Source organism: Macaca nemestrina, chromosome 4, assembly GCF_043159975.1.
Source record: "Macaca nemestrina isolate mMacNem1 chromosome 4, mMacNem.hap1, whole genome shotgun sequence".
Lineage (NCBI taxonomy): Eukaryota > Metazoa > Chordata > Mammalia > Primates > Cercopithecidae > Macaca > Macaca nemestrina.
The window spans coordinates 76,275,177-76,302,785 of NC_092128.1; the positions used below are offsets into that span (position 1 = coordinate 76,275,177).

At 36.4% G+C, this 27,609-nt stretch overlaps 1 protein-coding gene across 1 annotated transcript; it reads right to left on the reverse strand.

Moving 5' to 3' along the window:
- Window positions 1-4,864: 4,864 nt before the first annotated feature.
- SEM1 (SEM1 26S proteasome subunit) lies at window positions 4,865-27,288 on the reverse strand. The gene is made up of 3 exons (XM_011730907.2): window positions 27,095-27,288; window positions 11,890-11,983; window positions 4,865-5,067 (listed from the first exon to the last, which is right to left on the reverse strand). Exons 1-3 carry the CDS (start codon window positions 27,168-27,170, stop codon window positions 5,025-5,027), a joined length of 213 nt encoding a protein of 70 aa, XP_011729209.1. The 5' UTR covers window positions 27,171-27,288; the 3' UTR covers window positions 4,865-5,024.
- Window positions 27,289-27,609: the final 321 nt, after the last annotated feature.

Here is a 27,609-nt window from a genome sequence, read left to right on the forward strand (position 1 = left end):
ACAACCATGTCATCTGCAAACAGAGAAAATTTGACTTCCTCTCTTCCTATCTGAATGCCCTTTATTTCTTTCTCTTGCCTGATTGCTCTGGCCAGAACTTCCAATACTATGTTGAATAGGAGTGGTTACAGAGGACATCCTTGTTTTGTACCGGTTTTCCAGTTTTTGCCAATTCAGTATGATATTGGTTGTGAGTATGTCATAAATAGCTCTTACTATTTTGAGACCTAAAACCATAAAAACCCTATAAGAAAACCTAGGCAATAACATTCAGGACATAGGCATGAGCAAAGGCTTCATGACTAAAACACCAAAGCAATGGCAACAAAAGCCAGAATTGACAAATGGGATCTAATTAAACTAAAGAGCTTCTGCACAGCAAAAGAAACTATCATCAGCGTGAACAGGCAACCTACAGAATGCGAGAAAATTTTTGCAGTCCATCCATTTGACAAAAGAGAGATTGTATCTTTTGGATAGATAAATATCCAGATTCTACAAAGAACTTAAACAAATTTACAAGAAAAAAACAGCCCCATCAAAAAGTGGACAAAGGATATGAACAAACACTTCTCAAAAGAAGACATTTATGTGGCCAACAAACATGAAAAAGTGCTCATCATCACTGGTCATTAGAGAAATGCAAATCAAACCACAATGAGATACCACCTCACGCCAGTTACAATGGCAATCATTAAAAAGTCAGGAAACAACAGATGCTGGAGAGGATGTGGAGAAATAGGAACGCTTTTACACTGTTGGTGGGAGTGTAAATTAGTTCAACCATTGTGGAAGACAGTGTGGCGATTCCTCAAGGATACAGAACTAGAAATACCATTTGAACCAGTGATCCCATTACTGGGTATATACCCAAAGGATTATAAATCATTCTACTATAAAGACACATGCACACGTATGTTTATTGCGGCACTGTTCACAATAGCAAAGACTTGGAACCAACCCAAATGGCCATCAATAATAGACCGGATAAAGAAAATGTGGCACATATACACCATGGAATATTATGCAGCCATAAAAAAGATCAGTTCATGTCCTCTGCAGGGACATGGATGAAGCTTGAAACCATCATTCTCAGCAAACTAACACAAGAACAGAAAAGCAAACACCGCATGTTTTCACTCATAAGTGGGAGCTGAACAACGAGAATGCAGGGACACAGGGAGGGGAATCACACACTGGAGCCTGTCAGGGGGTGGGGGACTAGCGGAGGGATAGTATTAGGAGAAATACCTAATGTAAGTGACAGGGTGATGGGTGCAGCAAACCACCATGGCATATGTATACCTATGTAACCAACCTGCACATTCTGCACATGTACCTCAGAACTTCAAGTATAATTTAAAAAAAAATAATAATGACGTGTGTAGGCTGGATTCACAGGAAGCCTAGTCCTAGAGCAAGCTCAATGACATCATTAAAGAATCCTCTTCCAGACTTTCTAATCTTCACCCTCAAATTGGAATAGCTATTATATGACTGTCACTAGCAATTCAGACAAGCTGCTCCCTTATTTATATTTGGAGGGAAAGGCTGGCCTTATGTGCTACTTTATGATGCAGGATTTTTCTTTGTCAGATGCTCCTAGCCCTCCTTTTGATTCATTGCCCCAAATTTATTTAAAGCTGTCCATCCTTGTATCCAATCACTTGCACGGGGCACAGGATTACTAAGATTGGCTTAAGATGAAGCAGACCTCACCCTGAGCTGGGAATGGTGTCGGCTTGCCTTGAGTCACATGGCCCATGTGAAAGGATGGATATCTAAGGGTTGGTGGGGCAGGGGAGATGAGTATTCAACAGGAAAGGGGAAGGGAAGAATGGAAAAGGCAAGCAGTGTACTAACTACATGAAATATACATTTGAGGTAGAGTTAATAGGGCTCACCAATGGATTGGGTATTGGGAGAACAGAAGATTCAGTAAGTTTCTGTATTTTGGCTTAAACAATTGGGTTGGATGTGGGTGTATTTACTGAGGTGGGGAAGACTGGAGGAAAGATCAGGTTTGAAAAGGATAATGAAGGCTTCCAAACAAGTTAATTTTAAGATACTCAGACATGGAGAGGTAATCAAGTTGTTAGCTGAATATATGAGATTAGAGTTTCAGGGACAGGCCAAACAGAAGAGATGTGAAATCATACATGTGGAATTTGTTTAAAAGCAGCTGACACTTGTGAGATTACTCAAGAGAACATATGGATATAGCAAGAAGTAAACTCAGGAGACTTAAAGGCAGAGTGCAATAGGAGCCATTAAGGTAGTTGGAAAATCCAGTCCCCAGCATCATGTGTATGGGTGGAAAGAGGGTGGTGTTAATTGTCAGCTCTCTGCCAAGTGGGTGGGATGTGTTACCTCTCTCAAAATGGGAAGTGTGGAACAGGAAGGATATGTTTAAAAATATACAGTGCAGACGACAACATGGTGTAGAAAGTATTAATAATATAACATTCAATCTTTCAAAAGGGAGTTGGCTCATTATGATAGTCCTCTAAATTAAACTTTTAGTGGGAATCGGATGGACATGGCATCCCCTACAGCAATTCTATGCCAAGGCCTAATGAAAAATACTGACCATTATTACATCTACAATTTGATTTCAAACACAACTGAATTTTGGAAAATAATTATGAAAAACTACAGGGGAGAAAAGGGAGTCATCGCTAACAGAAACATTTATGTCTGTATCAACAAAATCTTCTACCATGAAGCAAATTTGCAGTAAACTTTTGTTCTGTGTATCTACTCAACTAAAATTTAAAGAGCATTTATGTGAGACTATATTAAGTGCTGTTGAAAGAGAAACCCTAAGTTGTGTAGAAGAGACCCTTCCATTGAAGATGTTTTGTTTTGTTTTGTTTGGAACCACTTCCTAAGTGACTATGGGCAAATTATTCAGAATCTTGGTGCTTTTCTTCATATATGAAATGTACATGATAACGTTACCTATCTCAGGGTTGTTGTGAAGACTAACACATATAAATAGCTGAGAACAATGTCTGGTACATATAAGCATCAGTTATTAAGGGGATGTAAGGCAACTTCCATATAAGTGGTAGCATGGCTCAGTAATAAATAAATAAATAAATAAATAAATAAATAAATAAATAAATAAATTTGATTACTTGATTATCACATGCTAATCTTCAGCTCAACCCTGCAGGGATTCTTTCCACTTTATAGAACAGGAAAACCGTTAACAGGCTGTTCTGAAACTTAACACACAACTAATAAGTGGTCTAATTATGAGTCAAACCTTAAAGTAACATTAGAACTCATGCACTTTCCAAAATATCATGCAAGAAACCCAAGAGTCCAGAAACCTAGATTCTAGCTCTGTATATGCCTATTAGCCATTGCAATCCTGGGCCCTTTTACTTCCTTACTGTGAGACTGTTTTCTGTTTGACAAAATGTTTACAATAAATAGGCCTCTCCTCCCTGCTTCACAGGGTGGGTCACTGTGAAGGTCAAATGAGAGAAATCTATAAATCGTAAAATTTCAAGTAATAATTTTTTTCATCTGCCTGACTAATCTCCTTTCCTACTTTGGATGTATTTTATCATCCTGATGCCAAATACCAATTTTCAGGTACCCAATCCTTAACAACAACTACCAAATTTTGATATTTAATTAAGGACAAAACACTGGATAACTACAAATAACCCATTAAAGCCTCTGCTCAACTCCTCTGAGGTTTCAAAATTATACCTCAACAATTTAAAATCATCACATCAAGTGGACATCATTCAGGCCATCAGTTAGTAGTGTCAGTAATCTGACAATGTTAGGGTGACCATATCCTGTAACCACAGACCAAAATACTGAGAAAATGCACATCAAAATACTTCTTAGCATGTTACAACATTAACATGGCTGCTTGTCCTTCATTATATTTATAAAAATACCACTCATCCATTCAAAACTTTTATACTTCCCAAAGTTATTTGGTGTTCCTTATTCCATTTGATCATCTAGCAGTTCTGTTAGGCAGGCAAGGTAGGTTTATGCTTGTCTTATGTTCAAAATCATTTTGAAGTATAACTTGTATTTCAGGCCACCAACCCCTATTTTGGTGTCTGCACTGCAATGTTACATACATTTTACATTTGAAATTACTCAACATTACAGATTGATTGTAGTTCTTAGTAATAACATTTACATTTGAAAATATTCCTAAAAAATATCCCATACATTTAAGTCATCACAAAGAATCCTTTACAAATCAAATCAAATCTCTCATTCACAAAAGCAGATGTGGCAACAGCTATCACTCTGTGAAAACTCAGTTGTACTAAATAAGCCTGCTATGTAGTACCTCAAAATATGCACTTGTTGATAAAGTATCTTCAGCCCACTTCCTCAATTTTAATAGAAGATACCATTCTTAGAACTGTGATTAAACTACTTTGGACTTTAAGTACCAATAACACACTAACAACCATTAATAATAATATTAATGGCTCAGGAACTAAGTAAATTACAGCAATTTAAAATGATTAATATTTTTAAAACACAGGTTTTGAAAGGTCACCTTATAAATGTCAGCAAATGTTGCCTAAGCTATCAAAATACTGAAGCGATTAAGGTTCAACATGATGTAAAAGAAATTCCTTACAAAACAGAAGTAACAATTAATTGATGTGGTTTAAGAAAAGTACTGAATTGGGAATCAGGTTAAATCTACTCCAGATCATTTAACTTGAGCCTCACTCAGTTAACATTAAAAAAAAAAAAAAAAAGTTTCATAATATGCAATTTTACCATCTATATATAATAAGGTTTTGGAAAATCATGAGAATAAAATTGATTAGAGGCAAAAGATTAAGACTTCTGAACCAAACCAAGATTATATCAAAACATTTATTTTTTGTGTTACAAAAACACAAATAAATCCAAGCAGATAATGAAATAAACACATTTTTTTTAGTGTCCCATCCTGGGTTTTCTATGTCCTAGAATTTATTAAGCAGGTCAAGTTCAGGCTACTTCAACACTTCTTCTGGATGCTATGAAGTCTCCATCTTATAACCATGTTTCTCTAGTTCAGCTCTACGATAAAACAGAAAGAACATCACCAGGCATTCTTTAATAACATTCTTTCAGAAATAATACAGTAAATAAATAAATAAATGAGCTTGAGACATCAGTTTACAATATCACTGAATGGTTTTATTTTTGTCTCTGAAGAAAAAACTACATAAGAAAATTGGATATGAGTCAATATAATACTTAAAATTTTGCTTTTCCCATTAGTTAACTTATATTTTACCTTCCTTAATTGTCTTATAACTCTATTTGTAGAAGAAATGTGAAGGAGTTACTGCTATCCTTCAAATACTTTCCAAATGCCATATGAATGTTCTGTTCCTAATATTTAAACATAAGTTTTGAGACTCATTAACCTCAGGCAAAGTACACATCACTATCAAACCAGATTTTATAATGATCATTACAGCTATTATTGTATTACTGTTGTATATGCAGAAAGAATAAACAGATTGCTTTCCATATTGACATATATCTATTGCTCTAACCAAAATATATACATATATATTAGTAATCAAATTTAAAAGTGTATGAAAATTTTCTGCATTAACCATATATGTAAAATAAATACAAAAAATAAGTCATGGAATATTAAACAAGACTTCACTTTCCTGATTTTAAGTATGAATGAAAATCCCAAAAGTTTACACTAGCATGAATATACAAACATAAAGATACTTTTTTTATAATTTCAAATAATTTGTCCAATCTAAAGATAAATCATATATTGAGAATGTCATCTGCAATTGTTGATCTGCCTTAAATAAAATATTTGTACAAAATGTTTAGCTATGTCATCAACTTCAAACTATTTAAACTACCATTCAAAATATCACCGCAACTTATTTGCCACAATTCAGATAAAAGTTTATGACAAAATTATTAGATGGCTAAGCCATGATAAAACACCGAGTAAATTTAAAGTATGATTAATATGCTTTACATCATTACATCCAGTAAGACAGACATTTGTTCTCAAGTAAATTTGGCTTAGACATCACCACACTATTCCAATGCAAACACATGACGGGAATAATGTATAGTATTTAGTATTCATTTCTCAAAACTCTTTTGCTTTCCTAAAATTTTTAGTTATTTAGAATACAAACAGTGAGCTAATTTCCATAAATTATATCAAGGCCACAGATTGTTCAAATGAATCATCTTTGTCTTCTGCTAGGGTATAGTATGGGCTGGTGGTATACACACTGGATTAAGAGTCAAGAGCTCAGTGCAAGTCTCTGACTCTGACCCTTCCTTTGCTAACAAATTGCTTCCTTTGGGCCCTTCCCCTACCCCTCAGGAAACTGGAGATTATAGTATCAAGGCCACAGATTGTTCAAATGAATCATCCTTGTCTTCTGCTAGGGTACAGTATGGGCTGGTGGTATACACACTGGATTAGGAGTCAAGAGCTCAGTGCAAGTCTCTGACTCTGGCCCTTCCTTTGCTAACAAATTGCTTCCTTTGGGCCCTTCCCCTACCCCTCAGGAAACTGGAGATTATAGTATCAAGGCCACAGATTGTTCAAATGAATCATCCTTGTCTTCTGCTAGGGTACAGTATGGGCTGGTGGTATACACACTGGATTAGGAGTCAAGAGCTCAGTGCAAGTCTCTGACTCTGGCCCTTCCTTTGCTAACAAATTGCTTCCTTTGGGCCCTTCCCCCACCCCTCAGGAAACTGGAGATTATAGTATCTGCCCTTCATTTATAACAACTTATCTCCATTGTTTTGAGAGCTAAACGAGAGAAAGTTATACAAATGTAATGTAGTATACATTAAAATAAGAATCAAGGCTGAAAGGAAAAGCTAAAAGATTCTATTTCTGATGATCACAGAAAATTCAAATGTTTCATACAAAAACTCTTGTTGCCAATCTTTAGGGAATGTGGTAACTGTCTTTGAATTTTATCTCATGCTAAAATTTTACACTTTACTCTGTAGAATATTCACTTTAACAGCAGGCAAGAAAAACAAACAAATGAACAAAAAAAACCCAAAGTTCAACCTACAATTTAAGTAACAAGTATACCAAATCTGTCCTTCAGGTTTGTGTCTATTGGCCTTCCTAATGGGAGGTGGCTGGTCACCAAGTGCCTGTATAAATTGTTTACGAACACAAACGAGATGATAAAATGCTTCTCTATCAGCTAAATTCTTAGAGAAGATGAAAGATTCTTTGCTAGAATTTAAAAAACCAAAAGAAAAAAATTGAGGCCGCCAAGTACAAAACAAAAACACTAATAATCATGAGGCTGCTGAATGGAAAAATGAACAAAGACAAAAACAGAAAACCCCAACACAACTGTAATATCATACAACACACACAGTGAACATACACCATCTGAAACAAAAACAGCAGCAGTCTTTGTGCAACAAAATAAGAAAAAAGACTAATGGCCACTAGTAGGTTTGAAAAGTCCTCTTACTATCCAAGAAACTACTCAGCTTTATGACAATGGCTATATCAGATTTGGCAAATAAGGAACTATACTGGCTTTTTTTTTTTTTTTTTTTTTTGAGACAGAGTCTCGCTCTGTCGCCCAGGCTGGAGTGCAGTAGCGTGATCTCAGCTCACTGCAAGCTCCGCCTCCGGGGTTCACACCATTCTCCTGCCTCAGCCTCCCGAGTAGCTGGGAGGGACTACAGGCGCCCGCCACCACACCCAGCTAATTTTTTTGTATTTTTAGTAGAGATGGGGTTTCACCCTGTTGGCCAGGATGGTCTCAATCTCCTGACCTCGTGATCCACCCACCTTGGCCTCCCAAAGTGCTGGGATTACAGGCGTGAGCCACCACACCTGGCCTATACTGGCTTCTTAGAGTTTTTATGTAAGACATGAAATAGGGTTGAGAAAATCATACTACTACCTATTTCTCCTAATATATAAAGAAACAAACGATATCAGAAGCCGCAAAAACAGAATGACTTCAAGTTACCTGGAAGTACAAACTGGCCTTATTCTTTCTACTTCTATCTGTTAAGGTAATTACACGGAAAGAGAAAGCAGAATGCGGAAAGTGGGTGGCCTGCTACATGGATAGTTTTTATTTAACACACACCATAGTCTAAGCACTTAACACATATTAAATCACTTAAATCTTATAATAACCCTAGCAGTAAAGCACTAATTATCATCTGAATTTTATGTGTGAGAAAAGTAGGTCATAGAAAGGCTAAGTGACTTGCCCAAGGTTCATATGGCTAAAGAGGAGGCAGATCTTGGGTTGGAACCCTGGCAGTCTGATTCACACTCGAGTCTGAGATGCCGCTCCACTGTTAAATAGGATTAGGACGAAATAACATAAGAAAACAGTAAACCCCATTCTTTACCATGGCTTATGATACTATGTTAAGGGTTTCCATGTACTTTACAGAAAAGATTAGGAAGAATAACTTTGTGTGAGTTTTTTAATCAAGATAAGTTTTTTAAAGCAAGGATTGTCAGAGGCTGTGTTATTCAATATGGTAGTCATACATGGCTATTTTAATTAAATAAAACAAAAAATTCAGTCCCTTAGCTGCACTAGCCATATTTCATGTGCTCAATAGCCAAATGTAACTGGATTGCTTGTATACAGCAGCTTCTCAAACATTTCCATCACTACAGTAAGTTCTATTTGACACCACTGGCAATGTAGCAGCAATCTTAGTGAGGAAAACACTCATGACTCAAAGGGGGAATTAAAAGAAAAATCTTATTCACTAATGGAGGCATCAAGATTTATAACCTCAGGCAAAAAACAACCACCAAAAACAACAAAAATAGATTGATATACCTAGAGAAATCCACAAACCTAAAGGCAGAAACACAACAGAGTACATAATAGCACTGTGGGGGTGTATTATAAAAACAGTAAGCCACAAAAATATAACGTTCTATTTCTAAACCAAGAAAAAGGCAACATGTAATGATGTGAAATCTAATTATCAATACATTTACTACTGAAAGTTTCTTGGTAAAAATTATAGTATTCAATAATGTATCAATTAGTTTTAAGAGGAAAGTACTAATGAAAGACACAAAAGAAACAAAAGTTCAAAGGAATTTGACTATTTTGAATGTCAAAGGAAGAAAACTTATTTAGCCTCAATTTAAAAATGTCAAAAACATACCAGGGAAAAAACTCTGACATGTGATTAAGAACACAGAGTAGGGATCAACAGCATTTGGAAGACCTGAAAATAGTCTAATAGCATAACGATGCTAAGGAGGAACAAAAGGGAATGCATATTTTTCAAAAGCTAGTAGGGTGTTCTCTAACATGGCTCATTTTTTGTTTTTGTTTTTGTTTTTTTTTGTTTTTTGTTTTTTGAGACGGAGTCTCGCTCTGTCGCCCAGGCTGGAGTGCAGTGGCGCGATCTCGGCTCACTGCAAGCTCCGCCTCCCGGTTCCCGCCATTCTCCTGCCTCAGCCTCCGGAGTAGCTGGGACTACAGGCGCTGCCACCACGCCCGGCTAGTTTTTTGTATTTTTAGTAGAGACGGGGTTTCACCGTGTTAGCCAGGATGGTCTCGATCTCCTGACCTTGTGATCCGCCCGCCTCGGCCTCCCAAAGTGCTAGATTACAGGCGTGAGCCACCGCGCCTGGCTATGGCTCATTTTTTGAAGGAAATAAAACAAAGACAAATGTAAAAAGAAAGTGCATGAGCTTGTACACATAGAATTAATCTGATCCTCGAAATAAACTGAAATCTGTAAAAAGAAGAGAAGGGGCTTTTAAGAGCCATATATTGATCATGAAGAATGAAAAAGAGCAGGTCCAATGCTTGGAACAGATGATGTAACATTAACAGATTTTTTTTAAAAAGCAAGATTATTGTTCAACGGCTATCATTTTATCTTGTCCATAAAACTATAAAAGGAAAAACAACATTATTAAGACAAAATTGAAAACTTATTAAGACGGGTAAGATAACTGCATTAAAGCAGTTTAAAATCTCAAGGCTCTGGATAATTACATCTCAGGGTACTGGAAGAACCAAAAGATGTCAAAAATCAGTCAGCAATATTTGAGAAATGGAAATAAAAAATTGTAGAAGTATCAGTATAACAGTGAAAGGTAAATTGTGCTATTTCTAAAAAGGAGAATAAAGTAAACGGGTAAAATTATTATCAGTCTCCAGCAAAATTCTTAATGTCTTTAAAATATAGAGCCAATAAAAACAATGCAGTGTAGGAGCTGGTGCTAGTACATCACTATTAGAAATCAAAGTTTAAAAATGTATTATAAACTTTTCTGTTTGTACAAGCTTATTAGACTAGTAAATTAGAAGACTGGAATACATACATCTTCTATATCTTTACTTGAGCAAAGTATATGACAGTCTATTTATTCTTGCAGCCAAGACAGATAAATACAGGCTGAATCAAAATAAAATTAGGAGGGAAAAAAGTCTCTTCAACAAATGGTGCTGGAAGGACTAGACATCTATATGCAGAAAAATGAGCTGAAGCCCTATTTCATAACATATACAAAAATTAACCCAAAGCAAAGACTGACATGTAAGAGCAAAAACTATAAAACTCTTAGAAGAAAACAGAGATAAATCTTCACTACCTTGAATTTGCCAATGAATTATTAAACATGACACCAAAAGCACAAATAACAAAAGAAAAAATAGATTAAAATATGGCTATAATTTAAAACAAAAAAAAGAAAAATAAGTTTTGGCAAGCATGTGGAGAGACTGAAACCTTCACACCCTGCTAGTACGAATGCTAGTAAGGACATAAATTGTTCAACTGCTGTAGAAAACAGTTTAACAGTTCCTCAAAAAGTTAAATACAGAACTAACAAATGACCCAACAATTCCACTTCTGTTTATATATATATAATTTTTTTCCAAAGAATTGAAAACAGGTACTCAAATATATGTACATGTATGTTCATAGCAGCATATTGACAATAGGTAAAAGGTGGAAACAGTCTGAATGTCCATCAACTGATGAATGTATAAAACGTGGCAAATCCATATAGTATTATAAATTGGAATACAATATACAATATGGAACATGTACATGGAATATTATTCAGTCATAAAAAGGAATGAAGTACTGACGCATGGTACAACGCGAATGAACCTTGAAAACATTACACTAAGTGAAAAAAGATACCCACGCAAGGTCACATTATTATATGATTTCATTTATATGAAGCATCCAGAATAGGCCAATCCTTAGAGATAGAAAGCAGATCAGCAGCAGCCAGGGATTAAGGGAAGAAAGAGCATGGAATGACTGCTTAGTAAGTACTGTTTCCTTTTGGGATGCTGAAAATACTGGAACTAAATAGAGATGTTGGTTGCACAATATTGAGGATGTACTAGAAGCCAATGAACTGTACACTTTTAAATGCTTAATTTTATGTTATATGAATTTTACCTCAATAAATAAATGAAGTCAGGTAGATTTATATATGAATATGACAGTACATTCTCACAACCCCAATCTCCATTCCAGTTTGAGAATCACCAGTCTATTAGGTCCCAGCACTTTATGATTCTAATTTCTGCTGAGTTATTTGATATTGGTAGGAAATTAACATTGACAGAATTAAATTCCCAAGGATAAGAAATGGCAAATATGCTTCTATTTTACTACCTTTATAAAAGACCAGAAAGAATAAAATTTGTAGGCAATTACTCAAAGTGTTCATGTTTAGAATCACAGGCGATGAAGACAATATGTCTTACTTTACACAGTTCAAAAACCTATTTCAAAGATTAAGTAGCTTTTAAGAGGTTAATTATCTATGTAAATCACATATTCCATGCTTATAATTAATACTGAACTACAATAAAAATCTGGCTTAAAACTTACCGTAACTGATTAGAAAAGTCATCCTCTACATTGTCATCATCCCAATTATCCTCCCAGACATGTGCATCTTCATCTTCATCTAAGCCAGCCCAGTCTAAAAATAGAAACAGATGCTGTCTAAATATTTCTCATACATTATTTCCACAATTACAAAAACTTTGAAAAGCTTGCTACTGAACACTCACAATTCAAAAACAGCTAAAACCGTATCTATGAAAAACGGTATCTTCCTTAAATCTGAGTTTATGCTGTCTAGTTCTCTCAATTCTTGAGTTTGCAGATAATCTGAAACAGAAGTTAATACAAAAAATCCCACCTGCCATGAAAACTTGTAATTTCAGGAGGAGATTTACTTTACTGATTTTTCTTTGTACTCATTTTTGGAAGGTCTACTTCACAATCTTTCAAAACACAACACAAAACAACCCTAAAGCAAGTTGAGTGGCAGGAAGATACCAGTGTGAAATTTAAAACTGCAAAACACAAGGATAACTTATATACAAATATTTAAAAGTAGACCAAACTGTAAGCCACCACTAGTATCTGCCTAATAAGAAAACGTAAATATGCATAAAGAAGAATATTGTAGTTTTTAGTTTTCTAGATTTTCTTCCTCTCTTTGGTAGTGGTAGAGGGGAGGTTGAGACTGAGATTTCAGCTTTTGTTTAGAATGGTGAGAAAGTACATATGTATTACCACTATTCTCTAACCTCAAATCTCAAGCTCTAAATATGCTATGTGGGTTGAGCCTGGAAATAGAAATTATCTATTTTATAGTTATTTTAAGGAGTCTTTATAAAGATATCTAATGGAGTTTTATGTTACAAAAAATAATTTAAATAAAGACTAGATACTACGTTCTTAAGGGGGTGACATAACTCAAAATCACAACAGAACTGTTTCAAGGTTCTAAGACAACAAGCAGATTTTTCTACTCAGCTTGAACCACTTCCAACTAACCAGTTTCCTAAACTGTTTAAAGTAGGTCACTTCCATCTGCACTGGTCCCTAAAAAGGAAATAATCATGTGTCAAAAGATTCAAGCCAGAAATATAAAATAATATTTGACACTTTTCTGCTAACCTTGTAAGTCTTTGAAAAATACTGTAGAGTCTTATCTTTTAAAGCAACTATCTTTTAAGAAACAAATTTTTTCATCTAATTATGATTTGATTCAAAATGTTAATTTCAATAGCTATTAAGTGATGTCTTCAAGTTGACTTTACTTCTTTTAACTAATTAGAGAGGGGAAAAAATATTTAAGAATGGTAAAAATTTTTTTTTTTTTTTGGAGACAGAGTCTCGCACTGTCGCCCAGGCTGGAGTGCAGTGACCCGATCTTGGCTCACTGCAAGCTCCACCTCCTGGGTTCATGCCATTCTCCTGCCTCAGCCTCCCGAGTAGCTGGGACTACAGGCGTCCGCCACCACAACTGGCTAACTTTTTTGTATTTTTAGTAGAGATGGGGTTTCACCATGTTAGCCAGGATGGTCTCGTTCTCCTGACCTCGTGATCTGCCCGCCTCAGCCTCCCAAAGTACTGGGATTACAGGCGTGAGCCACCGCGCCCGGCCAATTTTTTTAGTTTATAAAGTTAAACTCTAATGATCATTTACAACAAAGATAAAGCATCTCTCCTTCCTCTAATAACCATCTCATGCTATTTTAATGGCAGGGAAAGGAAAGGAAAAAGTAGAGATAAAGTCCCAGGAAAAAGGAACGGGCTCATGAAGAGGGGGAAAAAGAATACTGTGAGCAACATTTTAGGTAGAACATATAAAAAAGATTCATAACAATAGCTCTATATTTCTTTGGTATTACTATACAGTACTTCATAGTTATGACACTACTGAGTGAACAAAGATGAAAGAGCTGGCCAAATTCTTCGTTAATTATCTGATAAATCTAGATAAACTCTGTAGCCTTAATACCGTTATCCTAAGCAGTAAGAAGCACTGATGTCTATGTAATAGCATACCATCCTTCCAAATATCATAGATGAGGAATCTGAGAAATAGCCTCTTTTCTATTACAACTTATTAAGCAGTTAAAATTAATACGAGCACTATTAAGAAAAACAGTGCTAACACTGACAAACCAGAATCTATAATCTATTTTAGATAGATATTTTAAAGAGTTTATTAACTTGGATTATGTACTTAACTATATTACATAAAAAGCTTATGTGATAGTAGGTATAATGCCCCAAAATAGTATTTCCAACACTTACAAATTCTCTATACTATACATACATGTTACAATATATGTAAGTTACAATACATACAAACTCTACTCAATGTATAACATGAAAAAGCTGCAACTATTGTAATCTCTGGGTTTAGCTGACATTTTCTTGGATCTCTGAATTGTGCTTTAATTTTCAACTCTAACAGTACACTGACAATCAAGCAATTGTAATCACTCAGTTTTAAAGGGTTAACTCCAGAAATAATTTTTAAAAGGACAAAATATAACCAAACAATGATATAACCATGATACCTGATATGATACCTCATGTCTAATGCCATCCTTCAATATGCGGATGGCCTTATAAAGCATACACTTTACCTTAAACACTAAATGCATTGCCAGAATTGTGATTAATTATGTAAATAACCACAGCTGTATTTACTTCAATGTGTATGCCTCCAGATGTGTATTGGTTAAAAAAAAAAAAAACCTACATTTTAAAAAGTCAGAATTGGAAATAACCAGTAACAGATGCCTAATATGTAAGTTTCTAGCAATTCTTCTTTTAGACGTTGTCCCAAATTGGGCTTTCTTCACTTTGGCTAGTTGAGAATTACATCTGTGACTAGCTTTAAATTTAAAAAATCTGAGCTATCCAAGATCTCACACACACTTCACCTAAGTATCACCTTGACATTTAAGTACAAAAAGAATTTTCTCTCAACTTAGAAAATTCTTTTAATACTTACTTTCCCCTACTCTGCAACATACATTTCAAAATTTCTGAAAGGCATGAAATACAGCATTTTTGAGAAAAGTAAAAAGGAAATTCCACTCATACTAAATAGGGTTGCAAATGTTCTATTCTACACCAATTTCAAGAGCATCAAATTCTTATTCCATAACAATAAAGGTATTCTGAATACAAACAACGTAATCTCCAAACAAGTTTCTTCAAATACAAAACATGCAAGTATATACAGAACATTACATGAAAAGAAAAATACTCAATTGAATGTTCACCATCATAGGTGTGTGTAAAAGAACAGCAATACTTACAAACAGCATCATTATACTCATGAGTATGATAATGAAGCCACACCATATCTAGTGATTCTGAGATAAATTTACAAGTGCTCCTGCTGAGGGAGTATGAAACAAATTATTTTTTTTCAAAATTTCACTTCTGTAGGTTATCATAATGCAAACACGCGTATACCCCGCAGATCTAATGTCTAGTCAGTGACTGAGAAATCAATACCTAGCACTGCACCACTTTACTACTATATTTTCTCTAACAAGGACCAAAAATGTTAGTGAAGAACTTCAAACAAAAAACAATTCATAAACAATGTTTTTATCACCAGGCTGTTGGTGAGCTTTCAGTTATTTGTGGCAAAGAGTCTGAAACAAAGGATCAAAATAACTTCACAATCATTCATAACTACTCTTACATTTTTTAAAAAGGAAATCCAAACCCAATTATTTTCATCAAGAATTTAAAAAGATGTAAGTCTGACAGAATGGTTCCACTTCATTGGTTCTCTTTGTTGATTTGTGATTTTTTTTTATACTTTAAGTTCTGGAATATATGTGCAGAACGTGCAGGTTTGTTACATAGGTATACATGTGCCACAGTGGTTTGCTGCACCCATCAACCCATCATCTAGGTTTTAAGTCCCACATGGATTAGGTACTTCTCCTAATGCCATTCCTCCCCTTGCCCCCCACCCCCTGACAGACACAAGTGTGTGATGTTCCCCTCCCTGTGTCCATGTGTTCTCATTGTTCAACTTCCACTTATGAGTGAGAACATGTGGTGCTTGGTTTTCTGTTCCTGTGTTAGTGTGCTGAGAATGACAGTTTCCAGCTTCATCCATGTCCCTGCAAAGGACATGAACTCATCCTTTTTTATGGCTACATAGTATTCCACAGTGTATACATGCAACATTTTCTTTAACCAGTCTATCATTGATGGCCATTTGGGTTGGTTCCAAGTCTTTGCTATTGTGAATAGTGCTTCAATAAACACACGTGTATGTGTCTTTACAGTATAATGATTTATAATCCTTTGGGTATAACCCAGTAATGGGATTGCTGGGTCAAATGGTTATTTCTAGTTCTAGACCCTTAAGGAATCACCACACTGTCTTCCACAATGGTTGAACTAATTTAGAAAAGCTTTTTTTTTACAAAAGAGTAAAAGCGTTCCTATTTCTCCATATCCTCTCCAGCATAAATTTTTAAAAATTTATTTGTTTTTTCTTTGGCTTCTTGAACCTAGTAGATTTGTGGTTTTATTTTTAATTCCATAAAATTCACAAAAGCCATTACTCTCATCTTTTCCAAGCCCTCATGCCCTAGATTCACCTCATCTCGGTACCCTCATTCTGATCTACCCTTGACATTACTGAGTCAAGGGTATCCAATCTCAACTCTACCATGTATATTCTTAGACATGCATGGGCAAAATCACAACCCCAGATTTCTTCTTATTCTCAACATCCCGTATCAAACTAGTTGCTAATGCTTCATCACTTCTACCTCCCTTACTATTGTGGCATCATTCCCTTCACTTCATTTCTAAGAATAATTTATTTCGCCCTTAGTCCTCACCTGAGTTATTTCAACAATTTGCTAATTAACCTCCCTGACTCTAGTCTTTCTACCTTTTCAAATTAATTCTGCTGGGTTAATGTTTCAGCATATTGTCTAAAGGAAACTTACATGTATCACTGTCATAAGCAAAACAAACAAATGAAACATTTTAAAAACCACTTCTCATCTACTTAAGGATTTTAAGTCCAAACTGGTCAGAGGCTTAAAGCTTTCCATGCTTAGGCTGCAAACTACCTGCATTTGCAACTACTATTTCACAAGCAAATACAATATACATACACATTTATTTTTTACTTCAAAGCACGTACACCTTTTCCCTTCTTTTGAAAACCCCTGGTCAGCTGCAGTGGCTCAGGCCTGTAATCCCAGCACTTTGGGAGGCCGAGGCGGGCAGATCACCTGAGGTCAAAAGTTCAAGATCAGCCTGGGCAACACGGTGAAACCCATCTCTACTAAAAATACAAAATTAGCCACGCATGATGACACATGCCTGTAATCCCAGCTACTCAGGCTGAGGCAGGAGAATCGCTTGAACCTGGGAGGCGGAGGATGCGGTGAGCTGAGATCGTGCCATTGCACTCCACCCTGGGCAACAAGAGTAAATCTCCATCCCCTACCCAAAACAAAAACAAAAACAAAACAAAACCCTTTCCTATTTGAAAGCCCCATTCAAAGGCTGCTACCTCACACTGTACGTAACTGGAAGTAATCTGTTTCTTTTGAACTGCTATTGCACTTTACTATCAGTTGAAGGAAACCAAATTACATCTTACCCAGAAGCCCAACAGGTAAGAGAAACAAAGGCAATGTTGCTCTGGTTTAATTGGGGGTCGGGAGAAAAGGGCTTGGAGTCCCACCCCAGGATAAGCCCCTCCAAAATACTAAAGCACTCTAGCTTGGTGTTAAAACCACTGATCCTTCTCTCTCTTGACAACTACTACTTACTAAGTTCAAAGACAAATATCTATAGAAGTCAAATTTGCCTCAGGACAGCCTCTAATTAACTGTGACCTTGGGTAAATTAAATTTTGCTGATCCCTAGGTATAAAACTTATACCTCAAAGAGCTATGAAGACTCAATGACACTGTGTATGTAAAGCACTCAGTACTGATAAATGGCAGCTAATATCATTCTCTCCGTACTTTTCACTACCAGATTTATAGGAAACACTCAACAAATATATGTCAAATGAATAAATCCTTTATTACGGTAATCATAGAAAGGCAACTTGTGGGATGAGGGAGGTGAGTGGAGAAATATGTCCTAGAATATAAACAAAACAATTTCTACCAAACATTACATGTACAACAGAGTACACAACCAGACAAAGGATTAAGGATATTTGGTAAATTTTAAATACTTACGAAGAAGAGTACAGTTGTCCCTCGGTATACTCGGGGTACTTGTTCCAGGACAGCCCAAGTATACCCAAATCTATGCATACTCAGGTAACATGGTCAGCCAAGTGGTAGTCAGCCCTCTGTACACGTGAGTTTCATTTCCCGTAAATATCGTATTTCCTTTTCCCATTTAGTTGAAAAAAATCTGTGTATAAATGGACCCTCACACTTCAAACCATGTTGTTAAAGGGTCAACTGTACACAGTTTTTGAAACTTTTATTTTCTTCTCAATGTTTTCACAGTTCATCACATCTTTCAATGAGTAATGTTTAACAACCAAGTACTAACATTAAACACTACTTAAACCACAATTGCTTACTGCCTGCGCATTCCATAGAACCAATGAAATAGCTAACCAAATAGTTTTTCAAAGAGTTTTTCAGTGTTTAATGTCCTGCTTCACACCTCTCACTATCCCCTCCCAAGCACCAGCATCTTGATTTGGGGGTTTTTCATTCCAATCTGTGTGTACCCCTAAATAATGTATGTTACTATTTTATGTTATTGTTTAAGTACTTGTGGAAAAACATTTAATGGCAATTTTTTTTAATTTACAAGTTTCTAGTACTGCAAAATAAGTCAATTATCAAATAACTCACAAATTTAACAATCTTAAATTTGAATATATTCAAAATTACTAAATACATGTCAGACATAGCTCAAATTCTAAATAAATATTAAACATCATCCAAAATCCAAACTCCTAAGTACATTAGAGGGGAGAGAAGACAGGAGACTAATGTTTACTGAATACCAACTTTGTGTCAGACTCTGTTTACATATGCATCATTGTTCTGGACTAAATCTTTGTACCCCTGCCCCTCTATCCCCCCCCAAAAAATTATTATGTTGAAGCCCTCATCCTCAATATGACGGTATTCGGGAGGTAATCAGGATTGAATGAGGTCTTGAGGGTGGGGCTCCCATGATGGGATTAATGCCTTAAGAGATACCAGAGAGCATGCACTCTTTCACTCCGCCACAAGAGAACACAGCACAAAGGCAGCCTTGTGCAAGGCAAGAAGAGTGGCCTCACCAAGAACTGTATCTACCTACACTTTAATCTTGGACTCCACAGCCTCCAGAATGGGTGAGAAAATAAATCTCTGATGTTTAAGCCACCCAGTCTATGATATTTTGTTATGGCAGCCCAGGCCAACCATTACAATAATGTAATCCTTTCATGACTCTAATAAATATTATTAGCCATATATTACAGAAAATGAAAGTGAGTATTAAGATGGTAACAGCTCAGAGAAAAACATAACGGTTAATCTTACTTAAAAAAATCAATCCAAATCAAAATGATACAATTTTACTTTTCATTCATGAGGTCAGTAATGACTAAAATGTTTACTATCTAGTGTAGCAAGCTTATGAGGGAAAAGGTGAACTGTAGATGGAAACAAATTGGCATAACCCTTCTCAAAGGCGACTTGAGAGTATCTGTAAAAATTTAAGACATGCCAGGTCTAAGATGAAGTGTCTAAGCCCAAGCAGAGCAAGGAGGGAATTTGTGGAGAGGGGCAGCATGATGTGGTTGGTGTGTCAGAGCCTGGCCAGAACGAAGAAGTCACCCACACTAGAGGAGGGGAGGGTGGCCGGGCATAAAATGTGGAGCCCGAATGGGGCGAGAAGGGCATCTGCTGGGAGCACCAAGATTGGTTAGGAAGGGAGATGACCAAATAGACAATACATTGAAGATAATGGAAGCCAGGTTTCTCACTATTGAAGGGAATAACAGATGTAGAAAGGGAAAAAACTAGAATGAATCCAGTGGTGTTGAACTGCAACTGGAGACATCTGTGTGAACCCATGGTTTTATACATACACACACACACACACTCCTGTACATCCCTAGCTCCTCCCACTTAGAGGGTCTGGGAGCAGGAATATCCCAAAAGCAATAAACACAAGCAGAGTGAAGACCCTGCCTTCTAAATACCATTCTCCACTAAAAAGAAATCACATTGGAGAAATGGCTGACTTCAGGTATAAAATTAGTTTGGAATATACCTTGTGCCAGAATGCTACGAATTGCACAAAGAATAATGGAGACATGGCAAAAGGACACAGAAGACAGCCTGAAGGGGTTCCGCATGTTCAAATATGGGACAACCTGAGAATCTAAATAATAGTTACAAATTATAACCTACTGAGTCACAATCCACTAGTCCACACTGCTATATATTTTTTTAAAAATGAACAAGTTACAAGTTTCATGATCACTGGAATACTGTATTACATACATTCAAAGTCCCTCCCCCAAAACTGCCTATTAGAAGGAAAAATTAGTAACCTAACAATGGAAAGTCCTAACAAGCACCACCTTAATAGAGTGATCGAAGTGAACATCCCCAGTAATGGAACAAACCAGAATAATGTTCCACCTAAAAAGATGTCATAAGAACAGAGCACCAGGACTATAATGTAGAACTTCTATCATGAGGAAATAGGCACAGTTGAGGAACATTCTACAAAATATCTGGCCAATAGTTTTCTAAAGTGTCAAAATCATGAAAGTTAAAGACAAACTGAGGAAATGCTTTAGACTAAGGAAGACTAAAGAGACATGACAAGATAATGTAATCCATGACTCTATAGTAAGACATTATTGAGACAATGGGAGAAAGCTGAAATGGATCTGTGGATCAGATCATACAGGTTGAGTATCCCTTATTCAAAATGCTTGAGACCACAAGTGTTTCAAATTTTATATTTTTTTGCATTTTGAAATATTTGCATTATATATTTACAACTGGGCATCCCAAATCCCCCAAACTGAAATTTCATTTTGGTACTCACAAAGTTTGAGATTCTGGAGGAGATTCTGGAGGATTTCAGATTTGGGATGCTCAAACCTATAGTAATGCATCAGTGTGTTAATTTCCTGATTTTGATGGTTGTCTTGTGACTATGTCCTTGTAGGAAATACACATTAAAATACTCAGGAGTGATGGCCATCAGGTTGGCAACTTATTCTCAAATGGTTTAGAGAAAAATGTTTGTACTGTACTTTCAACTATTCTGTAAGTTTGAGATTATTTCAAAATAAAAATTATATTATAAAAAGAAATAAAAACGAGTCTGCCAATTCAATTTGGCAATTTCCTCTCTAGAAGTTTATCTTATAGATTAGCACACACACAAAAAGATGTAAACATATTCATTATCTGTAACAGAAAAAAAAAAACCACCACCCAAGCAACAAAAACCCTAAAGCTGTAAGGTTATTCACTGCAGCATATTCCTTTTTTTTTTTTTAAAGGCCAGGTGTGGTGGTTCACCTGTAATCCCAGCACCTGGGAAGACTGTGGTGGGAAGATTGCTGAGGCCATGAGTTCAGTACCAGCCTGGGCACACAGTGAGACCACATCTCTAAAAAACAATTTGAAAAAAAAAAAAATTAGGTGAGGTGGCACATGCCTGTACTCCCAGCTACTAGGGAGGCTGAGACAGAGAATCACTCAATCCCAGGAGTTCAAGGCTGCAATACTCTGTGACAGCACCACTGCACTCCAGCCTGGGTGACAGAGCACCAGAGCAAGACCATGTCTCTTTAAAAAAAAAAAAAATACATACACACACACACACACACACACACATATATATATATATATATATATATATATAAAAGAACCAAAAAAACCCCTAATATCTGTCAAGAAGGGACTAGACTATCTAAGATGCACACAATGAGGGCATAAGGTAGATTTATATATTGATGCAAAAATGTACTAGAGATACATTAAATAATAAAAATCAAGTAGGAGGAAATAGTATATATAGTATGTCTTCTGTGTGTGTATTTAAAAGATATATATACACAAGTACAATTTATAAATACATTCTGGAAGGATACTAAAGAAAAGAACATTTAACGTTGGCTATCACTGAGGCATAAATAACTTTTTTGGAGAATGGTAGAGGGAAACTGTGTTTTTACTTTTTAATTTATACACTCATAAGTTTAAATTTTTACCATAAGCATTTACTTATACAATTATCCTATATAATATACTATAAAAATATTTTAAAGAGGAAGTTAAGTAACTAGCATGAGGTGACAAGCTGAAAGTTTATGAACGGTAGATTTGAATCTAGGCCTAATCCTAGATTCATCATGCTTATTCTATCCTGGGGTTCAAAAACTTTCTTCTTGCACACAATTATCAAAAATGGACATTCAACAGGTACTCTGCGAATCATTATACAGATTACATATTTTTTCTTAAAAATTTTTTAGTAACATGAGTTCTCCATTTCTTGCTACCACCATGTAACTAATTTAAATGTTTGATGGTCATGTCTACTATATTACATTTAATAATGCAAAAACAGCAACAGCCCTTTTTGGCACTAGGTAAATTAACTAGCATGGTGTGTGACACTATCAATACTGGTCACATCTATCTTCTACATTTAAGATTCTACAGAATCCTCCTATTCAATGTTTAGTCCTGTTGGTATATGATGTTCACATAAATATTTCTCAATAGCATTTTTCACAGGGCAGTTCTTCCTCATGCAGGCACGAAAACAAAATCCTTGACCTCTACCCACTAAATGCTGGCAGTTTTCCTATACTCTTACCTGTCAAGTCAATGTGACATCCAAAAACACTCCCTTGGTTAAGAACCACTGTAAGATGTCATACTTTTTAAGGCACAGGTGATATTGCCTCATTTTTTCCAGAATGCTGGCAGCATTAGGGGATTGCTAGTCTGTTGTCTGCCTCAACAGACAGATTCCCATCATAACACTGTATTATCCAGAAATTTCTCAAGGGGCCAGAGGGCAGAGAGGTGGGTAGTATTCTGCTCCTGATTTCTTCAGACTATATAGCAATTTCACCTAATACAGAAAAAGTACAGAATACTTAGTATAATCTCACTCTTGTAAATGCTATCGCTGCTGCAGGCAAACTCAATTTCATTCTAAATATTCTAAAACAGCTTCTCTCTCCAAAAAAAAAAAAAAAAAAAAAACACTTTCAATTCTGGCACAGGAAGAGAATAAAAGAATCTAAAGGAGCACTTGTTCTTTTCCCTCTTTTACTCGAATCCACATCTAATTGTCAGAGAAACTAATAAAAATATTTTTAAAAATTCTTTCAATAATTTGATATAAAAAAGTAGTCAAAGTTTTAAATAAATTATAAACTACTTCAGTTTTTGACTCTTATTACCACCAACCTAACCACATGCTTTGAAAAATGAAATCTTCTCTAGGCTTTTAAGTCGCCCTCTGGTCCTAAAATTCCAACCATTTCAAAGCTCCCAAAATCATATCAAAATCAATCACACCCAGGACCTTGAATGTCTTCCTAATAAAGGCGGTTCTAAATCAGTTTAAGTAGTCAAGAAGTTGGAGGCTGTATATTACAAAGATCTTAAACATGATTTTTTTTAACAGCTCCTGCTTAATTACCAGTAGATTACACACCCACCAATTAGAAAAATTGTGAGGAACTGCCAATGTAGCACCAATTCACAGGCTACAGAATGGCGGAAAAAAATAAAAGCAGCATTTGTACCTTCAGAGACTCCTTCCAGGTGTTGCACTTTACACTGAAGGGCTATTGAGAAGAAACTATGCTGGACATGGTGGCTCATGCCTGTAATCCCAGCACTTTGGGAGGCAGAGGCGGGCAGATCACCTAAGGTCGGGAGTTCGAGACCGGCCTGACCAACATGGAGAAACCCCATCTCTACTAAAAATACAAAATTAGCCAGGCGTGGTGGCACATGCCTGTAATCCCAGCTACTTGGGAGGCTGAGGCAGGAGAATCACTTGAACCGGGGAGGGGAGGTTGCAGGGAGCCAAGATCACACCACTGCATTCTAGCCTGGGCAACGAGAGTGAAACTCCATCTCGAACAACCAAAAAAAAAAAAAGAGAGAGAGAGAGAGAGAAGAAACAATAAAATATCCCTTTCCTTAAAATGATTAAATGGACATTCCACCAAACAAATTCTTACACAAGATGGATGTAGCAACACCACTTCCAAAAGGAAGACCCACTCCCAAAAGAAAATCTATTAGTCGAACCATGAGTAATGACTTTCATGTGGCAACCTCTCGGAGCACTGATACTCAACAAAGCCTTTGAAAGTACGATCTGTTATATACACTGCAGAGATGTTCACAGGCTGCCTTAACAACAGCAATTTTAATTTGTATCTGTTAGTGAATTTGTCAACGGCATACTTACAAGAAAAATAATTTTCCAAAGTACAGAAAGAACTTGAAAGTAAATCAGGGCATTAATAATTGAAGTGAAAACTCAAATACCAAAATATTGAAAATAGGTCACTGTTCAAAGTAATACTTTTCAAACTTTAATGTGCAAACATATCTCTTAGGAATCTTGGTAAAGCCCACACTTATTAAGTAGGTCTAGGTTTGAGGAACGATGAGATGCTGCAGTTTTAACAGGCTCCCTGGCAATGCCAAGTCTGCTGTTTCATGGATCACATTTTGAATAGCAACAGACTCTAAACCTTGACTAGACCAAAACATGTCAGAAATGCAGATTCTCAGAAAAGAAATAATTATTTGGTGATATTTTCCCAAGTTTGTTCTTCTTTAGGTTTTGTTATTCATCAGAACAATTTTCATGAGTAAATATTGAGTGGTTTCACCTTGTGGGCTGATTTTCTCACTAACTTAAGAAAAACCTCTCCAAATCATAAACCAGAGAAGAGAAACTTGAACAAAATAGACATTAAAAATGTTTCTCATTCTAAAATGGAAAGTTTCCTGAATGAATTAATTCTACACATTTATATCTGAAGACAACAAACATTCTGTAAGGAGACCCATAAATGGTCAATAACTTAATGTTAATAAACCAGTCTGTTGTGAGTCTTTTGTCCTTAGAATATTTTCTTTGCTTTTCCTTTTACCTTTTTGTTTTGTTTTACTATGTAACTACTGGCACTTCGAAAAATTGCTGCTCACAGCATAAACTTAGAACAAGCACAAACTACACTAGCAAAAGCTGATGAAAGTTGCTGAAAAAAATCAAGTGTACCATCAGGTACATAGTTATCTCTAGATCGTTTTTAAGCAGTCAATTATCAACTAACTACTCATTTTAAATGCGGGTTCATTCATCATTCATTCAACAAGCATTTATTGACCACCTACTATGTATTAGGCACTCTGCTAAATGCTGCGGATAAAGTTTGGATCAGAGAGACAGACCTTTCAGATTCTGGCTTGGACATAATGGCAAGTTTTGTTTATTTGTTTTTCTTTTTGTCTCTGAGCCTCCATATTCTCAGGGTGATAGTGATAATTAGATTATATAATGTAAATAAAGTGCCTAACATTCCACCCTGTATATGATAATGAACAATGTTATTTGAAGTATGAAGTTTGAGTAAGAAGATCCTACCTTCAATAGGCCAGCTTTCTATGACACAGCTCTACGTTGGCAGATTATGACGCAACTTGAAAGTGAGCTAAAGAAAACATGACTGAACAGATAAATCCATTACCAAAACAAAAAACTAAGAATGCCTACAATACATAATGAATTCCAGAACTGAAAAGAAATGTGCTTTGGGTTAGTTTACGAGTTTCTGTAGCATGTACACTAATGTTCTCTTCCACTAAACAAAGTAACAGTACATTATAAATAGAACAAATGTTCCAGCTATGTGGTTTTACGTACAATAGGAGCATGATAGGGTATACAACTTGGGACAATTTTAGTGAAGTAGTAATTGCTTGATGCAACAGGATGTGTACCCCATTAACCACAATTCTCTTTCTACCACCTTCAGAAAGTAATCTCCTTTTCTTATAAGGTAAATATTTACAAGTCCTACTCATCAACCATTAGTCAACAAAGCAGCCTATTTTGAAAACCTAACTGGTAACAGCAATCTCACAAACAGAAGCAGTACAGCTAAAGTTAAGAACTTTGGTGTCAATCAGAACAGGTGTCCCAATTCCACTTCTATTGTTTCTAACTAGTTATGAGACATCAGGAACGTTTCACTCTGAGCTTCAGTTTATCTAAAGAATGGTCTAGGGCATACAGGAAGTAGGCCCTAGTGGAATTTATGAAAGTGGAATATGCTATTACAAGTAAAGCACTTAGACAAGTTCCTGAAAACAGCAGCCACTCAAGAAATGTTAGCAATTTGCTATTACCTACAACAAAAAAACTAAAGGTCTTTAGTTTTGAAACTAAAAAAAAAAAAAAAAAAAAAAAAGTGTATTTTTAATTGAAAAAATATATATATTTTTAAAAATATATATTTTATTTTTGTAGGGACAGGGTCTCGCTATGTTGCCCAGGCTGCTCTTGAACTCCTGACCTCATGTGATCCTCCTACCTCGGCCTCCCAAACTGCTGGGATTACAGGCCTGAGCCACCATACCCGTCAAGTTGTAGGGTCTTATAAAGCATTAAGTTAGGTCACAGTTAAGTGACAAAAATGGTGAGGAACAGGAGTAAGGCAATAATGTGTATTAAGCACCCAATATCTTACCCTTCTGTCTTACTTAATCAGGCTTCATTTGTAACATCCTAAAAGTTAAGCAGCATTGGCGTAACTACAGACAATTCAATTCTGGAAAGGTTTAAAGGCAAAGAAAGACTGCTAAAACAAAAAGAAAAGAAAAGAAAAGAAAAATAAAAGGAAGTTATGTAGACTTGAACTAAAGTTTAAGTGGTGAGTAACCCAGAGGAACAGTAAAGGGACCAACCATCCCAGACGCGGGGCTATGGGTCCAGACTCACGGTGGCTCCTCCCAGTAGGGAAGCTGAGGCCATTGGGCCTCGCCAATGAGTCCCAGCGCGACACCCCAAACCCGACGCTGGGGCGCCACTGAGGGATGAGCGTTAGCGCCTCGAGTGCCGGCCCTGGGAGTCCAAACTTCCCGCCGGTGCCCCCAGCTGGGCCCGACCGACCAAACCACCTCCACACGGAGGCCTGAGTCACCGTTCGCGCGGCACAGAAACCGGGCACAGCGGTTACCTTCGGCCGGGAACTCTTCAAACTCGTCGTCTTCCTCTAAGAGACCTAAGTCTACGGGTTGCTTTTTCTCTGACATCTCGACCCTCCGCGCCCAACACCTCCCAGATCAGCAGGAAAGTTGGAACCCTCACTCTTCCTCAAGGAAACGCCACCGTCACTGCCGCCTCCGAGGCTGACGCTACCATAGAGACTCGGAGAAGGAACTACGGGAGCGGCGCGAGGAATGCTGGGATACTGGAGGTCGGCCCAGCGCTCCCTGCGGGTTTAGCGCGTTTTCCGAGTTTTTTATATATATATTTATTAAATATATATATATATTTTCTTTGTCTCTACCATGTTAATCGGACTCTCTGAATTGCCAAAGTTGGGATCCGTGTAGTTTTCCTGACTATAAAAGATTCATAATTAAACAAACAAAAAAGCCTTTACTTAGTTTGCAACCGAGGAAGGAACTCTAGAGAGACTACAGTCTGACTACAAGCATTCATCAGCCCTTCACATACATTATTACCTCC